Genomic DNA, 22,794 nt, shown 5'->3' on the forward strand with positions numbered 1-22,794 from the left:
AGTTCTGCTAAGTAGGGTTACCTTAACGGGCACCAAGATTGTGACAGCAATATTTCAAATGGAGCAATAGTTGGCAGCTTCATGTATTTTGGGTTCTAAGGCACAAATAGAGTTCTTCGTCCAATAGATATTAGTAAAGCATGTAAAATAAGATTTACCTTATGGTGGTGACAGAATACGTGGTCTGGTAAGTGAATGTCTACTGGAAAACAAGAGTAAGGCTAAAACCCTGCATCTTGCATTTAACCCTTTCCAGTTTTAAGGTCCTTGGTAAGTCTTAGTCATCAACCTTGTTCTTGATGCAAGAACATAAGAACGGCCATAGTGGGTCAGAGCAATGGTCCATCTAGCCCTGTAACCTGTCTTCCGATAGTAGCTGGTGCCAGAAGCTTCAGAGGGAATGAGCAGAACATGGCAATTCGGAGTGATCAGTCCTCTGTCATCCAGTCTCAGGTGCTGGCAGTCAGAGGTTTAGGGATACCCAGAGCATGGGGTTGCATCCCTGACCATCTTGGCAAATATCCAGTGTTGAACCTGTCCTCCATGAATTTATCTAATTCTTTTTATGAACATAGTTATACTTTTGACCTTCACAACATCCCCTAACAACGAGCGCCACAGGTTGACTGTGCACTGTGTAAAGAAATACTTCCTTATGTTTGTTTTAAACCTGCTGCCTGTTTATTTCCTTAGGTGACCCCTCGTTGTCGTGTTAGGTGAAGGGGTAAGTAACGCTGCCCTGTTCACTTTCGCCACACCACTCATGATTTTATAAACCTCTGTCCTATCTCCCCTCAGTCGTCTCTTTTCCAAGATGAAAAGTCCTAGTCTTTTTAATCTCTCCTCCTATGGAAGCTGGGCCTAGCTCCACCTCTCCGTCCAGCCCTAGGCAGTAGCCCACGGGGCCTTACGGTTTCTGCGTCCATGCAGAGAGACTGCCAGGGCCAGCCCCCAGGGCGGCGCGGGGAGTGGGGACGGGGGAAAGCCGGGTTCCCCAGAGCGCCGCTCTGCTCGTCCGGCTCTAGCCCCTCCTAGTGGCGGGGCGTGGCCCAAGGATGCCCCGCCCCGCAGCGGCGGGCCCCGACTAATGGTCCCGCCCCCTTCTCCTTCCTCCTCATTTCCCTCCCGTCCCCGCCCTGTTTTCAACCCGCTCTCGGGTCGCCCAGCGGCTCTGGGCGCAGGCGCGGAGCCGGCTCATACGTCACTGGCAGGCGCCAGGAGAGAGGGAGGACCCTGAGCGCGACGGGGAGCTGGAGAAACGAAAGTGAGCGGAGCGGAGTCGGCCTGGTTCTCTCGCCTCCGCCGCCTGCGGGCCATGGTGCCGGCCTGAGACCCCGCCCCAGTGAGTGCCGCCCGTGACCCTCAGCCCTGCCGCGCCCGCCGCCCAGGGGCCTTCCTGCTCCCCGCGGGGAGCTGCCGGGGGTCGGCGTTTGCCCCAGTCCCCAGGGCCTGGCTCTTGCGCGGCGGCTGTGCTGTGCCTCTTCCCTGGTGCCCTGCCCCTCCTCCCCTCCCCCCATCGCGGGCGCGCCCGTGCTCCCGGCCCGCGGAGCGCTCCCGGGGGCCTGCGGTGGAAAGAGGCTGGAGAAACACGAATCCCTGCGAACGGTGTCCCGCTCTGCGCTGCCCTCTGGGGACGCCGCCCTGGGAGCAGACCGCGGGCCCCCAATGAAGTGGGCCCCGTTGGGCTAATGAATCTGGCTGATGCTGCGGTCTTTTGTGAAGGGCTTTGTACGTACCTCCTAATTCCGAGTAGGAGAGAATCGCTGGCACCTGTGGGTCTAATTTTGCCATTGGTTACAATCCCGCAACACCTACTTACATTCGCGACATCCCTCGACGTGTATCTCTTGGCAGAACTGTGCTCAGTTCCTTCCTGCTGACGCTACTGTAAGAGTAGCTTGAAGGCCCCGTGGCTCCAGCTGGGTGGATTTTTAGTCTGGATGGTTCTGTGGTCCTGTCGGACCGTTAGCGTTCAGTTCTTTATTTCCTTGGGTTTTAATCCTGTTAGACTACAAACACTGATATTGTTTGTTCTTCGTGTTAAATATTTAACTGAGATTCCTGCAGCACTTCACCTACCCCAACAGAACCTAGCTCTTGCTCTTAAGTAGTGTATGTATTTTTATCCCTATGTCGCATTCCGTTCCCTGGCATTTTTCCCAGCAAACTCCTCAGGCTTGGTTGAGTTCAATGGAGGGTAATTGACTCTCATTTGTTTCTGCTCCCTGGGGTTATGCAATGGTTATTTATCTGTCAGCAAACTCTTCAGTAACATAAGAATGGACATATTAGGTCAGACCAAAGGTCCATCTAGCCCAGTATCCTGTCTTCTGACAGTGGCCAATGCCAGGTTCCCCAGAGTCAATAAACAGAACAGGTAATATTCAAGTGATCCATTCCTGTCGCCCATTCCCAGCTTCTGGCAAACAGAGGTTGGGGACGCCATCCCTGCCCACCCTAGCTAATAGCCACTGATGGAGCTATCCTTCATGAATTTATCTAGTTCTTTTTTTGAACCCTATTATAGTCTTGGCCTTTACAACATCCTTTGGCAAGGAGTTCCACAGGTTGACTGTGCACTGTGTGAAGAAATATTTTTTTGTTTGTTTTAAACCTGCTGCATATTAATTTCATTTGATTACCCCTAGTTCTTGTGTTAACACTTCCTTATTTACTTTCTGCACACCAGTCATGGTTTTATAGACCTTAAGCATATCCCCCTTAGTAGTCTCTTCTCCAAACTGAAAAGTCCCAGTCTTTTATTAATCTCTCCTCATACAGAAGCTGTTCCATACCCCTAATAATTTTTATTGCCCTTTTCTGAACCTTTTCCAATTCCAGGTTTTTTTTTAAGATGGGGTAACCACATCTGCGTGCAGTATTCAAGATGTGGGCGTACCATGGATTTATATAGAGGCAACATGATATTTTCTGCCTTATTATCTATCCATTTCTTAATGATGCCCAACATTCTGTTAACTTTTTTGACTGGTGCTGCACATTGAGTGGATGTTTTCAGAGAACTATCTGCAATGACTCCAAGATCTCTTTCTTGAGTGGTAACAGCTAATTTAGACCCCATCATGTTATATGTATAGTTGGGATTATGTTTTCCAATGTGCATTTACTTTACATTTCTCAACACTGAATTTCATCTGCCGTTTTGTTGCCCGGTCACCTAGTTTTGAGAGATCCTTTTGTAGCTCTTCGCAGCCTGCTTGGGACTTAACTATCTTGAGTAGTTTGTATCATCTGCAAATTTTGTCACCTCACTGTGTAACCCTTTTTCCAGATCATTTATAAATATGTTGAATAGGAGTGGTTCCAGTATAGACCCCTGGGGGATACCACTATTTGCTGCTCTCCATTCTGAAAACTGACCATTTATTCCCACCCTTTGTTTCCTATTTTTTAACCAGTTACCAATCCATGAGAGGACCTTCCCTCTTATCCCATGATAGTTTACTTTGCTTAAGAGCCTTTGGTGAGGGACCTTGTCAAAGGCTTTCTGAGAAGCTAGGTACACTGTATCCAATGAATCCTCCTTGTCTACATGCTTGCTGACCCCCTCAAAGAATTTTAGTAGATGGATGAGGCATGATTTCCCTTTACAAAAACTATGTTGTCTTTTCCCCAACAAATTATGTTCGTCTGTGTGTCTGATAATTTTGTTCTTTACTATAGTCAACCAGTTTGCCTGGTACTGAAGTCAGGCTTACCAGCCTGTAATTGCCAGGATCACTTCTGGAAACCTTTTAAAAAAATTGGCGTGTCATTAGCTATCCTCCAGTCATTTGGTACAGAAGCCAATTTAAATGATGGGTTACAGACTACAGTTAGAAGTTCTGCAATTTCACATTTGAGTTCTTTCAGAACTCTTGGGTGAATACCATCTGATCCTGGTAACTTATTACTGTTTAGTTTATCAATTTGCTACAAAACCTGCTCTAATGACACCTCAGTCTGGGACAGTTCCTCAGATTTGTCACCTAAAAAGAATGGCTCAGGTTTGGGAAACTCCCTTACGTCCTCAGCTGTGAAGACCGATGCAAAGAAATCATTTAGTTTCTCCGCAAAGGCCTTATCTTTGTGTGCTCCTTTAGCAAATTGATCGTCCAGTGGCTCCACTAGTTGTTTAGCAGGCTTCCTGCTTCTGATGTCCTTAAATTTTTTTTGCTATTACTTTTTGAGTCTTTGGCTAGCTGTTAAAATTCTTTTTTTGCTTTCCTAATTATATTCTTCTACTTAATTTGCCAGGTTTTATATGCTTCTTTCTATTTTCCTCACTAGGATTTAACTGCCACTTTTTTAAAGGATGCCTTTTTGCCTCTCACTGCTTTTTACCTTGTTGTTTAGCCACAGTGGCACTTTTCTGGTTCTCTTACTATGTTTTTTAATTTGGGGTATACATTTACATTGAACCTCTATTATGGTGTCTTTAAAAGGTTTCCATGCAGCTTGCAGGGATTTCAGTTTTTGCGCTGTACCTTTTAATTTCTGTTTAACTAACTTTCTCATTTTTGTGTAGCCCTCCTTTCTGAAATGAAATGCTACAAGTTGGGCTGCAGGGATGTTAAATTTAGTTATGTTATCTTCACTACTGCCAGGCTATATTCACCTCTTGGACAAGATCCTGTGCTTCACTTAGGACTAAATCAAGGAATGCCTCTCTTCTTGTGAATTCCAGGACTAGCTGCTCCAGGGAAGCAGTCATTTAAGGTGTCAAGAAACTTTATCTGCATCCCATCCTGAGGTGACATGTACCCAGTCAATATGGGGATAGTTGAAATCCCCCATTATTATTGAGGTTTTTTATTTTCATAGTTTCGCTAATCTCCCTGAGCATTTCGCAGTCACTATCACCATCCTGGTCAGGTGGTTGGTAATATATCCCTACTGCTATATTCTTCTTATTAGAGCATGGAATTACTATCCATAGAGATTCCATGGTACAGTTTGGTTCATTTAAGATTTTTACTTCATTTGATTCTACACTTTCTTTTACGTATAGTGCCACTCCCCTACCAGCACAACCTGTTCTGTCCTTCCGATATATTTTGTACCCTGGTATTACCATGTCCCATTGATTATCCTCATTCCACCAAATTTCTGTGATGCCTATTATATTAATATCCTCCTTTAATATGAGGCACTCTAGTTCACCAATCTTATTATTTAGACTTCTAGCATTCGTATATAAGCACTTTAAAAACTTGTCACTTTTAGCTGTCTGCCAGTACATGATGTAATTGAATTGGACTTTTTTTCATTTGACTGTTTCTCATCAGATCCTACCTGTATTTTATCATCTTCCATCCTCTCCTCCTTCCTAGGACATAGAGAATCTCCAATAATAGATCCTCCCCTAAGGGATGTCTCTGTCTGAACCACGTGTTCCTCCGCACCTGTCGACTTTCCCCCAGCCCTTAGTTTAAAAACTGCTCTATGACCTTTTTAATTTTAAGTGCCAGAAATCTGGTTCCATTTTGGTTTAGATGGAGCCCATCCTTCCTGTATAGGCTCCCCCTTTCCAAAAAGTTTCCACAGTTCCTAATAAATCTAAACCCCTCCTCTCTCTACCATCATCTCATCCATGCATTGAGACCCTGCAGTTCTGCCTGTCTAACTGGCCCTGTGCATGGAACTGGAAGTGTTTCAGAGAATGCTAACATGGAGGTCCTGGACTTCAATCTTTTACCTAGCAGCCTAAACTTGGCCTCCAGGATCTCTCTCTTATCCTTCCCTATGTCATTGGTACCTACATGTACCACGACCACTGGCTCCTCCCCAGCACTACACATAAGTCTATCTAGATGTCTCAGGAGATCCACAACCTTTGCACCAGCCAGGCAAGGCACCATGCGGTTCTCCTGGTCATCGCAAACCCAGCTATCTGTGTTTCTAATGATCAAATCCCCCACAACTTACCTGTCTCTTCCTAATAACTGGAGTTCCCTCCCCCAGAGAGAGATCCTCAGTGCGAGAGGATACCATGATGTCATCTGGAAGGAGGGTCCCAACTAATGTAATTTAATAGGAAAGACCGGTCCCAAGTAATGTAGTGTAATGGGAAAGAGACTTCTGTATGCATCCTTATTTACAGCTTTGCTATAAAAAGGGTGGGAAAACTATTTTTAAAAATCCACGTTTGCAGGATCAGGTTTCAGAATGTTCTGCCTCCTTCAGAAGAAGTTGACTCCTTTATGCAGCTTTTCAGAGGAAACTGAAAACACCCACTGAACTGACCTTACATTTCCTCAATTATGTACTGCTAGTGCAGAACGAATCTCTAATATGCACTGTTAAAAAGCCCTTTTGGAGCCAAATCAAATGTCTGAGTTCCCAAGTGTGGGGAGACCTCTCACCAGTTACTCTTTCTTCTCCTGGTTGCGGGGTTTCACATACAGTTGTGGTTTAAATTGGTCAACAGTAGGGAAAGCTGCTGTGTGTCCTGGTTCCCTGTTTTTGAACTAACAGCTTTGGATGGCAGCCAGGGAAAAGCAACCATGTTTATCTGTGGCAGGTTTTGGAGGCAAAGCATAGTGCCCAAATAGCATGAAAAACCATGCACTCTGCTGGACCACAGCAACAACGCAGACCTTTCCCCAATATTGGAGGAAATGAACTTGCTGGATGCTTACTGTTTGTTCTCTCCTTGCAGTAAAAATGAAAAGACGAGCAGAGCCCGAATTTAACAGCAACCAGAAGCAGAAAAAGAGGGCAGAAGATCTGGGACTGAACCTCAGTTCCACTTCCGATGATGAGCCTCCATGTAGTAATCATGCAACTCAAGGTAAGATCAGAAGTTGTATGGACACCAGCGTTGCAAGGAGATAGCCTTGTAGGAAAGGCTGCTTTTCTCTTCAGGGATTTAATTAATCAGCTGGAATTGAATGCAGGTATTCTGGATCCCAATTCAGTGCCTTAACCACAGGACCATCCTTCCTCTCTAGAAGGAAGGACTATACAGTTTCTATCCCCAAACTGGGGGTGGGTGGGAATTAATTTTTTCCCCTCCATATTCTTATCTGGACACTCTCTTTACTGCCATCTGAAAATAACAACGAATCATATAACCTTTGTTTGCTTTGTCCCTTGTATCTACTCTTTTTCTTTTGTACATTAGAAATATTGAGAGTGTCATGGATGGACTTACCTGGACGACCTTCTGAATTTCTCAAAAGATGCATATTGTGAGCTCATGCACCTTAATTGAAAGGGCAGTGTGCTGAATCCAAATGTATCCATTCTCTGTAGTGTTAATTAGTCACTGAAGTTGAATAACCTTAACAGAGGTTTTTAAAAGTCGTTACATTTCCCTTCTTCTCTCCACTGCTGTAACTTTCACAGTTCTCTGTTCTTCTGCTGACCTCATTTCACTTGTTCTTCAGTCACTACCTGGATTTCTAACATTAAAAAACAGGCCTGATTTATCGAAACACACACACAAACCCCCTCATTACCCCCATATCTATCTGTCCATTAGGAAGAAGCAGAAAAGGTATCGGTGTCACATTCAGGCTCTTGGGAATCTGCCAATATAGCCTTCAGTTTGGCACACCTCAGGCATCTCTGTGTGCACACACTAGGCTCTGCCACATTGGTTGCAGATGGCTGTGATTGAATTTAGCATGAACTCTGATAAATTTATTTTGTAAATGTAAAATGGTATTTGACCACTGGATTGATTAACTCCTTCTCCCAAACCAATTTATTTGTTTTAAAACCTAACCTTCATCTTGGCCAAATGGTTTCTTAAAAATAAGATTTCTATTAAAGCTGGTTTAATGATTCACCATTTGGCTGTAACTCAGATGAAATTTAGTACTTTATTAATTGGTGCGATTGTGTTCTGTAAAATTCATCACACATGTCTTTTTTTTCCTTTGAACTCACTTTAGATATACATTGCATCAGGGAGTATGCCCTGTGAGATGTTACTCTATTTTTAAATACCAGATATATTGCTGCCCTGTTCAACTGTAACGGAGGAGGAGAAGGACCTTGGAGTATTGGTTGATCATAGGATAACTATGAGCTGCCAATGTGATATGGCTGTGAAAAAAGCTAATGAGGTCTTGGGATGCATTAGGAGAGGTATTTGCAGTAGGGATAAGGAGGTGTTAGTACCGTTATACAATGCACTGGTGAGACCTCACCTGGAATATTGTGTGAAGTTCTGGTCTCCCATGTTTAAGAGGGATGAATTGAAACTGGAACAGGTACAGAGAAGGGCTACTAGGATGATCCGAGGAATGGAAAACTTGTCTTATGAAAGGAGACTCAAGGAACTTGGCTTGTTTAGCCTAACTAAAAGAAGGTTGAGGGGAGATATGATTGCTCTCTATAAATATATCAGAGGGATAAATACCGGAGAGGTAGAGGAATTAGTTAAGCTCAGTACCAATGTGGACACAAGAACAAATGGATATAAACTGGCCACCGGGAAGTTTAGACTTGAAATTAGATGAAGGTTTCTAACCATCAGAGGAGTGAAGTTTTTGAATAGCCTTCCAAGGGAAGCAGTGGGGGCAAAAGATCTATCTAGCTTAAGATTAAACTTGATAAGTTTATGGAGGAGATAGTATGATGCGTTAACATGGTTTTGATAATTAAATATTCATGGTAAATAGGCCCAATGGCCTGTGATGGGATATTAGATAGGGTGGAATCTGAGTTACCCAAGAAAGAATTTTCTGTAGTATCTGGCTGGTTAATCTTGCCCATATGTTCAGGGTTTAGCTGATCGCCATATTTGGGGTCGGGAAGGAATTTCCTCCAGGGCAGATTGGAGGAGGCCCTGGAGGTTTTTTGCCTTCCTCTGTAGCATGGGGCACAGGTCATTTGCTGGAAGATTCTCTGCTCCTTGAAGTCTTTAAACCACGATTTGAGGACTTCAATAGCTCAGACATAGGTGAGAGGTTTTTCGCAGGAGTGGGTGGGTGAAATTCTGTGGCCTGCGTTGCGCAGGAGGTCAGACTAGATGATCATAATGGTCCCTTCTGACCTTAGTATCTATGAATCACTGATGTATTGAAGAATGTGCTATCTCTTACTCCTGATCTGTTTCCTTTCTCCTAGAGCCATAAGAGTAACTGCTGCATTAGTTCAGATGAAAGTCTTAAATGACAATCCTAAATAATGTCTTGGATTCTCAATAATGTTTTACAGATTAACTGACAAGGTCCTTGTAGAGGCAGTTATGCCTGTCACTTGCTTTGGCAGAGTAATTCTTTGCCTAAAAATTTGTGATTTTTTTTTTTTAAAGGAGGATGGTCATATTACTCAGGTTAATTATATTGTCATTACAATATTGCCCATTAAGGCCTTAATGGAACTTTCTTAAGTATATTTTTTCTGCTTTAAACTCATTTTGCTTTTTTTCCATATACCTGTAAAATCCTGATTTCTTATGTTCACATTTAGACTTTTTTTTTTAAATGTAATAGCTTTGCCCACTCCTGGGTTCTAACTGGATAGCATTAGCCATGGAACCACAGTGGTGCCCAGCAGCTCTGCTTATGCTGAATGGCTGATTGCGAAGCTGTGCTAAAGTGTTAACTGAGTGACTTCCATTGACTAAGATGGGAGTTGTGGCTAATGTCTTCTCTCACTCAGACTACTTTGAAAATATTAGGCCTCAGGCAGTATTCCAGCTCAATATGGGAGAAGGCAGCTTTGTGCCCTGCAGTGCAGAAACCTTCCTAGCTCCCAGTCAATCCTATAGGTGCTGACTCCGTGGGTGCTCCAGGCTGGAGCTGGGTCTCTTTAACTAGGATGTGGCTGTGGTGACACTTGCCAGACAGTCTCTGGTCTCTATTCTTGCTAAATGTTCCCAGCCAATAGAGAGAGTTATTGAGCGATCACTAAAAATATTCTACAAAATCTTGGCAACCTGATGTCTCTGAAAGAGCTGTTCCATCCTCACTGGGAACGACATGTCGGTGCCAAGGACCCTTGGGGCCAGGGTGGATTAATTTCAGTCACCAATTTAAATCACCACATAGAAAGCCACAATTTAAATAACCAGTTTTAATCAACTTTTCCATTTGTGCTTCAGTTATTTTCTAAAGAAAGGTGCATTTTTACAGGTTGATATAGCCATTAAAACATGTTGATTTACAACTACATAGAGCCTTTATGCTAGATTTGGTACATCTTTTTGCTACGTAGAAGGGTACAGTATAACTATATACACTTATTTAAGCAATTATATAGCTTAATATTTAGATTTTTATTGTATATTTTTAGTATGTTTAGAAAATCGTGAGTGGTATTGCTTCTTTACTACTTTAGTTTTGCTTCTGGTTTGTGCCGAGATGCAAAATAAATAGACATATATAGGAATGACATAGTAGGTCATGCTGGTGGGGGGAATAGCACTATATGTGAAAGAAAGCATAGTCAAATATAGTAAATATCTTAAATGATTCAAACTGTACCACTGAATTCCAGACTTGAATAATAGCAGTAGGAATATACTACCGACAACCTGACCAGAATGATGATAGTGATCGTGAAATGCTCAGGGAGATCAGAGAGGCTACAGAAACAGAAAACCCACTAATAATGGGAGATTTCAACTATCCCCCATATTGACTGGGTACATATCCCCTCAAGACGAAATGCAGAGAGAAAATATCTAGGCACTGTTAATGTCCGCTTCTTGGAGCAGCTGTTCTGGGAACCCACAAGGGGAGAGGCAAGCTCCTGAAAGGAGCAGAGGATCTTGTTCAAGAGGTGAATATAACTAACCACTTGGCATAGTGACCATAATGTAATTAAATTTAACATCTTTGTAAGAGGGAAATACCAAAGAACCCCATCACGGTAGCATTTAACTTCAAAAAGGGAGTTCAAAAAACTACACAAAATGAGGAATCTAGTTAAATAGAAATTAAAACAAACAGAAGAGTGAAATGCCTGCAAACTGCATGGAAACTATTTAAAAACACTAAAATTTAATTTGAGCCTCTATTTATACCCCAAATAATAAAAATCAAACAGTAAGAGGACCCAAAAAACGCCACCATGGTTAAAGAGAGTAAAAGAGGCAGTTAGAAACAAAAAGACATCCTTTTAAAAATTGGAAGTCAGTCCTACTGAGGAAAATAGAAAGGAGCATAAACTCTAGCAAGGCAAGTGTAAAAGTATTATAAGACAGACCAAAAAAGAATTTGAAGACCAACTAGCAAAAGACACACAAATAGCAATTAAAAAAAAAAAAGTACATCAGAAGCCTGCCAAATAACCAGTGGGCCAATGGATAATTGAGGTGCAGAGAAACTAAATTAATTCTTTGCCTCAGTCTTCACTGCAGAGGATGTGAGGAAGATTCCCACACCTGAGCCATTCTTTTTAGATGACAAATCAGAGGATCTGCCCCAGATTGAAGTGTCGATAGAGGAGGTTTTGGATCAAATGTATAAATTTAAGAATAATTCACCAGGACCAGATGCTATTTACCCAAGAGTTCTGAAAGAACTCAAATATGAAATTACGGAACTCCGAACTGTGGTATGTAACCTATTGCATAAATCAGTCTCTGTAGCAGATGACTGGAGGATAACTAATGTAACACTGATTTTTGAAAAAGGCACCAGAGGTGATCCTGGCAATTACAGGCTGGTAAACCTAACTTCAGTACCAGGAAAACTGGTTGAAACTATAGTAAAGAACAGAATGATCAGAGAGACAGATGAACATGGTATATTGGGGAAGAGTCAACACAGCTTTTGAAAAAGGAAATCATGCCTTCCCAGTCTGTTAGAATTCTTTGAGGGTGTCAACAAGCTTGTCGACAAGGGTTATCCATTAGCTATAGTGTACTTGGACTTCCAGAAAGCATTTGACAAGGTCCCTCACCTAAGGGTCTTAAGCAAAGTAAGCAGTCATGGGATAAGACGGAAGGTCCATTCATGAGCCAGTAGCTGGTTAAAAGATAAGAAACAAAAAGGGTAGGAATAAATGGTCAGTGTTCATAGTGGAGAGAGGTAAACAGTAGGGTCCCCCAAGGATCTGGAAAAGGGGGTAAACTCTGAAGTGGCAAATTTGCAGACGATACAAAATTACTCAGGATAGTTAAGTCCGAAGCTAACTGTGAAGAGTTACAAAGGGATCTCTCAAAACTGCGTGACTGGGCAGCAAAATAGCAGATGAAATTTAATGTTGTTAAGTGCAAAGTAATGCACAGTGGAAAACATAGTCTCAAATAGACATACAAAATGATGGAGTCTAATGTAGTTGTTACCACTCTAGAAAGATCTTGGTGTCGTCATGGATAATTCTCTGAAAATATCCACTCGGTGTGCAGCGGCTGTGTGTGGTAAAAAACCAACCAAACAAAAAGCTAACAGTGTTAGGAACTATTAGGAAAGGGATGGATAATAAACTAGAAAATATCATAACATCCCTATATAAATCCGTGGTACACCCACAGCTTGAATACTGTGTGTGATTCCGGTCACCCCATCTTAAAATAGATATTAGAATTGGAAAAGGTACAGAGAAGGGCAACAAAAATGATCGGGGGGGGTATGGAACAGTTTCCATATGAGGAGAGATTAAAGACTGGGTCTGTTGAGCTTGGAAAATAATGGGAGTAATGGGGGTTGTGACAGAGGTCTATAAATCATGACTGGTGTGGAGAAAGTGAATAAGGAAGTGTTATTTATCTCTTCACCTAACACAAAAACAAGGAAAGGAGTACTTGTGGCACCTTAGAGACTAACCAATTTATTTGAGCATGAGCTTTCGTGAGCTACAGCTCACTTCATCAGATGTTCTGATGAAGTGAGCTGTAGCTCACGAAAGCTCATGCTCAAATAAATTGGTTAGTCTCTAAGGTGCCACAAGTACTCCTTTTCTTTTTGCGAATACAGACTAACACGGCTGTTCCTCTGAAACAAAAACAAGGGTCACCCAATGAAATGAATAAGCAGCAGGTTTAAAACCAACATAAGGAAGCACTTCTCCACACAACGCACAATCAATCTGTGGAACTTCTGATAGCCAGAGCAAGGCTTGAAAAACTCATGCGATCAGGATGATCAGGAATCTTTCCTGGGCAAGTGCCTTCAATCTCTTGAGTCAGCTTTCCTTTTAAGAGAGGTTGTGTTAGTCCTTATGGTTGTGAAGGAAACCTTCCAAAAGTGACCCAAGTGTACCTGGTGCAGCCATGGCTGCTTTTGTGCTGCTTGTGGTGTTATGGGGAGGGGAGTAGGGAGGTGGAAAGGACTTGACGGCTGCTATTAGGAGCACAGGGAACCCGGTCATTGCTGCTGGAACCCCAGCCACTGCTTCAAAGAGTAAATGACCCTGGGCAGGTCCTCTACCACTTCCTGCAGCAGGGGATACTGATGGGTGTCAGCATTTGGACCATTGAACCCAAGCAGAGGGTTGCACTGTGGGGTTCCCATAGAGCTCTCTGCTTGGTAGGATTATATAAGTTGGATGATACCCCACAGAACCCTGTGGTAGGAAGGTAGTTGGGAGGCTTGCTACCAGTGGTGGTCAGGCCAGCCGGGGCTGCCTTGCTCCTTAGCCCACTGCTCCCTGTTTTTGGGTGAGATGGAGTCTGGTTCAGGAGGAGGGAAAACTCAGTCCCTGCCACCTTATCCAAGGATCTTATATGTCGGGTGGCTGGGAAATGACACGCGCGCACACACTGGGAAGCTACAGTCCAACATTTCAGTTTGATTTTGTGGGGGTGAGGCAGTATTTTGTGGAGGTAGCAAGAGCTGCAATAAATGATGTCTATGTGAAGGGTTTGCATGTCTGTGGAGGTTTGCACTGGTGTAGCTCCATCAGTCTAATTACACCAGTGTAAAGTCCTTAATGCTGACTGGGCCAGAGAGACTTGGTGAGCAGGTATTTGAGAGAGAGCTGGAGCCTTTTACACTGACCTACTCCCAGCAAGTGGGTAGAGTTTGGTTTCCAGTGTAACAGAGGTTTCATGTAAAAAGCTTTATTTTGTTCTTGGTTTTTTTATTGATAAATCCCAGCATCTGCCTTCCTGGAATCCAGTGTGCTGGGCTGGTATTCCACTCTAGGTCTCCGGCATGCCTCACTGAGCTGTGCATCTGCTCAAGGAGGAGTATTGTCCACCAATTTTCCCACATAATCTCATTCAGTAACAGTCCCACTGCCCTGATAACACTACCTCTAGGAGGTTTGGCAGCTGCCCACTCTTTGTTGTTGTGGAAGATTCTGCCATATGGGGGTCTCCTCAGGATTGCTGAAATTCGGATCACTTTCTGACAGCATGTCAGTGTACTGCTCAATTATAGAGGGCTAAGGAGATGTGTTCAATACAAGGCTATGGTACATCTGCACCTTACATATGCAAGGTAAAGAATTTGGTCCTACTTATATGCAGCAAGATAAGGATAATTAAATATCCTAGTTCAGGGCATAAGTGGATTATCATTGTGGTCAAGAATGACCCCCACTTTCCCCATTGGTATTATCAGGTATGGTAAATCCACATATCTAAAACATTTTCTACTAGTCAGAAAAGAGTGTGAATTGGTGTTTATCACAAATGTAAATGTCAGCTTGTTCTCAAGGGAGAAGTCAAGTGGCAGCCCTGGGGGGGGGCGGGGGGAGGGTTGTCCTTCACCTTCTTTATGGTGGAATGAGGTAGCAAGACAGCTGGTATTTTGTCTTGAGAGTTGTATCTGAAGTCTGCATGCTCCCCACAGCCAATCTGAGCTATTGAAGCAGACTCTTTACTATCCCCTAGCCTTCTGGGATATGAATTTGGAATTCCCATATACAGCTTCCCCTCTGATTAGCGAAACAAACGCTTGTTAATTTCTCCCCTCTGTTTCATTTTCAGAGTCTTCCAGTAGCGGCAGTGGGTCTGACAGTGAGAGCGATGAGAGGCGTCCAGTCTTCGGCTCTGGCAGCAATGAGTTCAAAGCAGACTCTCTTGTGGAGGGCACCTCCTCCCGCTACTCCATGTATAACAGCGTCTCCCAAAAGCTCATGGTAGGTCAAAGTCACTTTCGAGCATGCTGCTAAAACCGGATGAGCAGCTGAGAGCAAAATTGAGTACATTCTGCTGTGAGAGATGCCCCTGGCATTCACCATTGTATCTTTCAAGCTCAGGGTTTATGCAGAGCGCTTTTCTGTTTGCACTAATCGCAGTCAGTGATGACTAACGGCGGGCAGATCAGATGCTAATTAGAAGGCTAGAACCATGGTGAATTTCATCTTTCTTAGTAGCAAGGGAGACTCAGTCCAACTAACTACATGATCCATTCAAATCCAAGTCAGCCTTGCTGCACACACATTCTGTACAGAAACTTATTCCTATTAGCCCCAGGCAGCAGAATTTCAAGGAAGTTTGTGGCTCAGCAAATCTTTGAAATACATTTAAATGTAAATGCATTTGTGAGCTTAAGGCGCTGGAGTCCTGCATCATTTGTAAAACTTGATGAAGATCAGTGTTATATCACCATTTCCAAATTGGGGACCTTTCCACTGAGGCAACTGCAGAAGCTTTTATTAAAGTGTCATGCAGGCTTTACTTTGCTATAAGTACTTTGCTATAACTTCAGAGCTGGCCTTCCAAATATTACTAAAAATAATCTTTCCTTCAAGTAGCACCAGATCCCCTGTGGGCTTCTGAGACGTCAGCATGAGAGTGGGCAGCAACTTCTAGAGCTAACAAATATCAGAAAAAGGGGACGTGAAAGTAGTGATATCCCTTTGTGACATGGGAATAGCACAGGTACTAATGGCACAGCCAGCTAGAGAGCTGGTGACTTCACCTGATAGAGCACAATGGATTCAGTGTGAGTTCTGACTACAGTGGTGTGCGCGTGTGTGCATGGACAGAGTGAGTTTGGTCACCAAATAAGGGATTTTGCAAATTAAGTCCACTTTGGACACCAACAGTGGCAAATCCAACGCCTGGCTTTCTGAGTATACTTCACTAACTAGCCCTATGTGTGTTGGAGAAAAGACTGCTAGCTCGATCTTCTAGGGTGTGGCATTTGTCAGTGAAGTGCTCATGCCATACAATATTAACCACTTATCTTGACGCTGCACTACACTTTTCAAGCCTTGTCCTGCACATGCCTGCCTAACTTGTAATTTCAGGTGACCAGTTCTTTTTTTTGATCCTCCCGTCTCTAATAGTTGCCTACATGATGCATATTTCTTCCAGCCTTTGCTGCTCTGTAGCATTGTGACAGGGTGGTCTGAGGCCCTGGAACTTGGACCAAAGCCCAAAAGACCCAGTGGGAAAACTTTTGCTTGGCTGCTGACTGCCCAGGAAAGAAAGATGGTCAGAGGAAGAGCTAGCTGGAGCCACTGGAGATGCTATACTGGAGGTAGGGCCTTACACTAGGCATGGACCAGAGCCTGGATGGCAGGGCCCCAAGTGGAGGGTGGGTGGTCTTTAAAGTCTCCAGTTGCAGACATTAAAACATTGAAAGAGACGGGGATGTTAAGATGGATAGCAGATGGAGACTGAACAGTGACTAACAGCAGAGTTCAGAAAATGCCAAGAAGAGCAAAGCAAATAGGAGGATCAGCAGTGGGCTGAGATGACCCCGCCTGACCGCAGAATGGGAGAATCCAGAAATAGAAGAAGATATGGAGGCAAGACTCTTGACATTCAAAAGGGTAACTCAGCCCTGCAGATGGCCACAAGATCATCTGGCTTACCCCATATCTCACTGGAAAGGCTCTACAAGCCTAGTGGACTGGAGAGCCAAGAAGCCTAGGGCTACAGAAGGGTTATGGAAACCCTGTAGAGATGGTAGTATAATCCAGAGATCTAGCAACAAAGGTCCTAGTCCTTCTGATATAGAAATTCTGAAGACCCTTGAAGATAGTAAACATCTGAAGGAATTTATTTAAAAAATGGATTAAGTCCAGAAACTTTGCTCAAATGACTAAGATACTTGTCCTGGAATTGTTTCTATCCAACCTGCTAGGTGATCTTCAGATCTGGGCTCTGGAGCAGAGACTGGGGAACTCTTTCTCCTAATGTCAGGATTTTCTCTCTGTAAGGCAGAAGCAGGAACAATGTTGAATCTGGTTAAGAACAAATCCCATCATTACTTGTGAGGTGAACGTTGTGGGATGGGAGACCCAAAAAGAAGATCGCTACCAATGTGACAAACTGTGGCACCTGAGGAGGTTTTGTTCCAGGGCTAAGACCTGCTCCTGGGGAAAATTTGGTAACTTTTCCATGTTGGGTGGGGGAGACCTTCGCTTCAAAACTAGTAGTACTAAAAGGAAGGCTAGTAAAAGCCTTGGTGGATTTGAGAGTCACCTGACCCTGGTTCAAGAACATGTTGAAACATACACAGCCAGTAAACTCAATAACAGTTAGGTGTGTCCATGGACACACTAAAGCATGTTCCCTGGCAGCAGTTAAGCTCCAAGTAGATGGACAAGAGATTCCTATGAGAACGGGCATGGCTGAAAAGCTTCCTTTTCCCTGTAGTATTGGGGAAAGATCTTCCTAATTTCACTAACTTTAATAAAGGAGACTGATAGCCTGACTTCAAGTAGTAACAGTCATAATCAGTTGGGAAAAGGTTTTAAGGAAGAAGAGGATGAGGATCTATCTTCCCTTTTTTCAGATATTTTTGAAGGAGAGGGGAAAGACTCACCCTACCAGGGGAGAAAGGAAAAGGGCTAAGGGCTTGCAAGTATCCATATATACAATATGGATATTGCTAAATATCAGCAAGAGGGATTATGCCCTCAAACCTTTCTCTAAAGGACTAGGTGAGAAGAATGTTGGTCAAACTAAATTCCCTTACCGTATAGTCCAGAATGGTATATTGTATGGATATGTGAGCACCCTAAGACTGAAAAGTGAGTGAAACAGCTGGTAGTCACCAGGGTTTTAGGCAGGGGCTCATGAAGATGGCTCATCAAGTCCCTCCCCGTAGGCCCACTTAAGGAACAAGAGATTTTACAAAGATTTTTCTGGCCCAGTGTTCCTGAAGAAGTAGCTTAATGGTGTCAGTTCTGCCCTGAATGTCAGTTGGTGGCACCAGAAGCAATTAAGACAGATATCCATTGATTGAGTCCTACTGTACACATACAATTTGAAAGGATTGTAATGGATATTGTGGACCCGTCAGAATGGAGTACCCAGGGGAACAGATACATTTTTAGTTATTTGACTGTATAACCCGATATCCTGAGGCATTCCATTTACACAGTGCTACTGCCAGGAGAATTGCAGAGGAGCTGGTGACCATTTTTACTAGGGTGGTGTGACAGTTTCTTGCGGTGCCCAGGACTGAGAGTCACCATTGTTTCCCTCCTACCTCACCAAGAGAGAGTCTGGCTGGTGCTAAACTGGTTGACCTGATCCGCCAGTCTTAGCCACCCAAGCAGACTCCTCAGAGCCTTGCAACCCCTCACTTCCCCTTGCAGGTTAGCAATAGGTGCATTCCAATCCCTAAGCTCCTCTGAAAGCATCCCCCTGTAGTATCCAGTCCTTAACCACTGGACGCTCACAGAAATTATCAGGTATGTTGTTCCCAAAAGCAACGGTGTACACATGCTGCTTGACTGGTAAAACTCACCAGTCAAACTCACTGGTAAAAAATCAAGTCCTTTATAACATCACAGCACTGAAATATATTTATTGTGAATCAAAGGTTAAGTTTTAAAAGGTAGCGAGTGAAGATAAGTGGAAACAGGGTTACACATATAACATAAAATGCAATCCTACGTCCATACTTACTAATGGTTACCTTTCCTATTTAATAAAATCTTTTTCCTATTTAATAAAGTAGATTCCTATTTAATGAAGATTTTTCTCCCAAGGATTCAGTCTTTGACAGTGCTGCTGGTTTTCAATCAAAACCAGGATCCAAGTTTTCATGAATACCCCATCCCCTTGAAGTGATTTCTTCAGTAAATGGACACCTCAAATGGCTTTCTTTTCTCCAGGTAGAGTCCCGTAAACATTTGAAATGCCCTCGTTGGTTGTTTGTTCTCTAGTGTGCTGACCCCATGTCAACTTCGCATCCTTATGTTGACTTGACATGCAAATGTAGCTCCCATTGTGTCTGGGTTATAATGTTTAATTCACATCAGAGGACAGGGATAGGTGAATAGACATGCTTTGCCTGGTAGAAAATCTGTTGGTCAACTCTGCCTTGTTACATAGTTTAAAACACGTTTTCAGTAGGAGCACATACCTCTTTAACTATCATCTGGACATACGTATCATAGCGATATTAATGACCAGTGTGATACCAGCTTTTGTTTGACATTGGTCAAGGCACAGCTCTTTCATGGTATTTATCCATAAGTAGTATTAGGTATAGTGAGTTTCAGATCTGTTAGGAATTGTTGACATTAAGGCCGTGTCTACACTAGAGCCCTTACAGCGGCACAGCTGTGCTACAGCAGCTCTGCCGCTGTAAGATCTCAATGCCAACGGAAGAGAGCTCTCCTGTTGGCATAATTAAACCACCCCCAGCGAACGGACATAATGCTGTCCACGCTGGTGCTTCTGTTGGTGTAACGTATGTCACTGAGGGTATGTCTACGCTACAAAATTAGGTTGATTTTATAGAAGTTGATCTTTAGAAAGCGATTTTATACAGTCAATTGTGTATGTCCCCACTAAGCACAGTCGGTCGGCGGAGTGCGTCCTCAATACCGTGGCTAGCATCGACTCATGGAGTAGTGCACTGTGGGTAGCTATCCTACAGTCCCCGCTGCCCATTGGAATTCTGGGTTAAGCTCCCAATGCCTGATGGGGCAAAAAACATGGTCGCGGGTGGTTCTGGGTACATGTCGTCAGTCTCCCCTCCCTCCCTCCTTGAAAGCAATGGCAAACAATCGTTTTGCGCCTTTTTTCCTGGGTTATCCATGCAGACGCCATAGCATAGCAAGCATGGAGCCCGCTCAGCTCAGCGCTGCTGTTGTGAGCATTGTAAACACCTTGTGCATTATCCTGCAGTATGTGCAGAACCTGGCTAGGAGCCGCCAGCACAAGGACAGTTGTGAGGAGGACATGAACAGAGATGTTCCTGAAAGCACGAAATGTGGCAATTGGGACGTCATGGCGGCAGTGGGGCAAGTTGATACAGTAGAACGCCGATTCTGGGCCCGGCAAACAAGCACAGGCTTGTGGGACCGCATAGTGTTGCAGCTTTGGGATGATTCCCAGTGGCTGCGAAACTTTTGCATGCATAAGGCTACTTTCCTGGAACTTTGAGTTGCTTTTCCCAGCCCTGAAGCGCAGGAATACCAAGATAACACCTGCCCTGACAGTTGAGAAGCGAGTGGCAATAGTCCTGTGGAAGCCTGCAAAGCCTGACTGTTACCAGTCAGTCAGGAATCAATTCGCAGTGGGCAAATCTACGGTGGGGGCTGCTGTGATCCAAATATCCAAGGCAATCAGTGACCACCTGCTAGCAAGGTTAGCGACTCTGGGAAATGTGCAGGTCATAATGGATGGCTTTACTGCAATGGGGTTCCCTAACTGTGGTAGGGCGATAGATGGAATGCATATCCCTGTCTTGGCATCAGACCACCTTGCCAACCAGTATGTAAATCACAAGGGGTACTTCTCAATGGTGCTGCAAGCGCTGGTGGATCAGAAGGGACGTTTCACCGACATCAGTGAGGGATGGTCAGGAAAGGTGCATCTTTAGGAACTCCGGGCTGTTCAAAAAGCTGCAGGAAGGGACTTTCTTCCCAGACCAGAAAATTACCGTTGGGGATGTTGAAATGCCAATAGTTATCCTTGGGGACCTAGCCTACCCCTTGCTCCCAAGGCTCATGAAGCCATACACAGGCATCCTGGACAGGGGTAAGGAGCAGGTCAACTATAGGCTGAAGAAGTGCAGAACGGTGGTAGAATATGCCTTTGGATATTTAAAAGCCTGCTGGCGCAGTTTGCTGATTAGTTTAGACCTCAGTGCAACCAATATTCCCATTGTTATTGCTGCTTGCTGTGTGCTCCATAATATCGGAGAATAAGGGGGAGACGTTTATGGCGGGGTGGGAGGTTGAGGCAAATCGCCTGGCGGCCAGTTTTGAACAGCAAGACACCAGGGCGATTAGAGCGCAGCTAGGTGTGCTGCGCATCAGAGAGGCTTTGAAAAACAGTTTCATGACTGGCCAGGCTATGGTGTGACAGTTGTGTGTGTTTCTCCTTGATGCAAAACCGCCCCCTTTGTTGAATTTACTTCTCTGTAAGCCAATCCCCGTCCCCCGATTTGACCACAGCTGACAAAGGAAATAAAGTCCCTATTGTTTTGAATCCATGTAGTCTGTCTTTGTTTAAAAATAAAAAAGTGCGATCACTGACAAGGTTGCCCGGGTGGGGTGGAGGGAAGGACAAGGCCACATTGCTTATTGTAGTCACACTACAAATCAAAGCTGTTTGAATGACAGCCTTCTGTTGCTTGGGCCATCCTCTGGAGTGGAGTGGCTGTGTGCCCGGAGCCTTCTCTCCTCCTCCCTCCCTCCCCCCCCCGCAAGCTTTCTTGGGCGTCTGGATTAGGAGGATATGGAACTTGGAGAGGAGGGCAGGCGGTTATACAATGGATGCAGTGGCGGTCTGTGCTCTTGTTACCTTTCCTGCAGCTCCACCAGATGCCTGATCATGTCCGTTTGCTCCCTTATCAGCCGCAGCATCTCCTCCTGCGTATTCTGATCACGCTCACTGAATGCTTTCCTGGCCGCTGCCACTGAATGGTCAGGAAAGGTCCATGCATTCAGCTGTGCCCTATCAGCGTGGGAGGACTGTATGAGCTCGGAAAACATGTCATCGCAAGTGCTTTTTTTTTTTTTTTCTTCCCACCTTCTAATCTGTGATAATCTCAGAGACTGAGTTGATACGGGGAGCATAGAAATATTTGCACCTGCAGGGGGGATAAAAAGGGAGAATAAAATTTAAGAGGATACATTTCTGAGAACAAAAGGGAGACACTTTCACAGTGAATCAAGCAATTCACAGCAGACAGCGCCTGTGCTTTAGGTACAAGGTCGCATTTTGCCTTTTATATTGAGCGCCTGCTGGTATGGTGACACATCACACACAGCTGGGCAACAGAATTCGGTTTCCAGGCAGCCATGATAAGCCAAAGACTACACGGGGTTGGCTTCTTCCGCCTTCATAACATGTGGGAATGGTTTCAGACTGCAGCGCCCTCCTTTCCCATAGCAAGCAATGCCAGTGGGGTTTGCCGTTTAAAAGGAGGGGTTGCGGTTTTGGGGTGGATGTGCAGCACACGCCTCCCCGCCACCGCGTGGCTATTCTCCAGGATGATCCCTTTTAGCCAAGCACAGATAGTCCAGCACGAACAGGGTCCTTTTACTGTTCCCTTACAAAAATTCCCCTATTTCAACTAGGTGACTGTGAATGATATCGCTCTCCTGAGGCTGACACAGAAAGATAAAGCCCGAATGTTGTATGAGTGCGACCAAAACCCAGGATCGTTTGCTGCCATGCTTTGTGCTGCAATGATTCCAGAATACTTGGTACTGGCTTGGCGTGGTAAAGTGTCCTACCGTGGAGGACGAAATAAGGCAGCTCTCTCAAGAAACCTTCTGCAAAGCCTTTCAGAGTACCTCCAGGAGAGCTTCATGGAGATGTCCCTGGAGGATTCCAGTTCCATCCCCAGACACGTTAACAGACTTTTCCAGTAGCTGTATTGGTTGTGAATGCATCCCAATTCTTCAGGGCAAATCATACATTAAACACAATTGCTTTTAACCCCTGTACTGTAGTTACAAATGTGCACTCACCAGAGGTGCCTTCTCCACCTTCAGGTTCCAGGAACTCACCTT

General features: G+C 44.3%; 1 protein-coding gene across 3 annotated transcripts in view; it reads left to right on the forward strand.

Moving 5' to 3' along the window:
• The first annotated feature begins 1,201 nt into the window (after positions 1–1,201).
• The window catches only part of CMTR1 (cap methyltransferase 1), a 57,090-nt gene continuing 35,497 nt past the window's right edge, over positions 1,202–22,794 (forward strand). For 2 of the 3 annotated variants that reach the window (XR_012667745.1, XM_048843500.2), the window contains exons 1-3: positions 1,202–1,342; positions 6,662–6,793; positions 14,840–14,991. Coding sequence is in view for 2 of the 3 variants with exons in the window: in XM_048843500.2 (XP_048699457.1) it covers positions 6,667–6,793; positions 14,840–14,991 (279 nt within the window). In the remaining variant the exon portion in view is untranslated. Of the gene's footprint in view, positions 1,343–4,607; positions 4,754–6,661; positions 6,794–14,839; positions 14,992–22,794 lie in introns of all 3 variants that reach the window. The other variant, XM_048843501.2, reaches the window with a different exon arrangement.

This window comes from Caretta caretta, chromosome 3 (genome assembly GCF_965140235.1).
Source record: "Caretta caretta isolate rCarCar2 chromosome 3, rCarCar1.hap1, whole genome shotgun sequence".
Taxonomy (NCBI): domain Eukaryota; kingdom Metazoa; phylum Chordata; order Testudines; family Cheloniidae; genus Caretta; species Caretta caretta.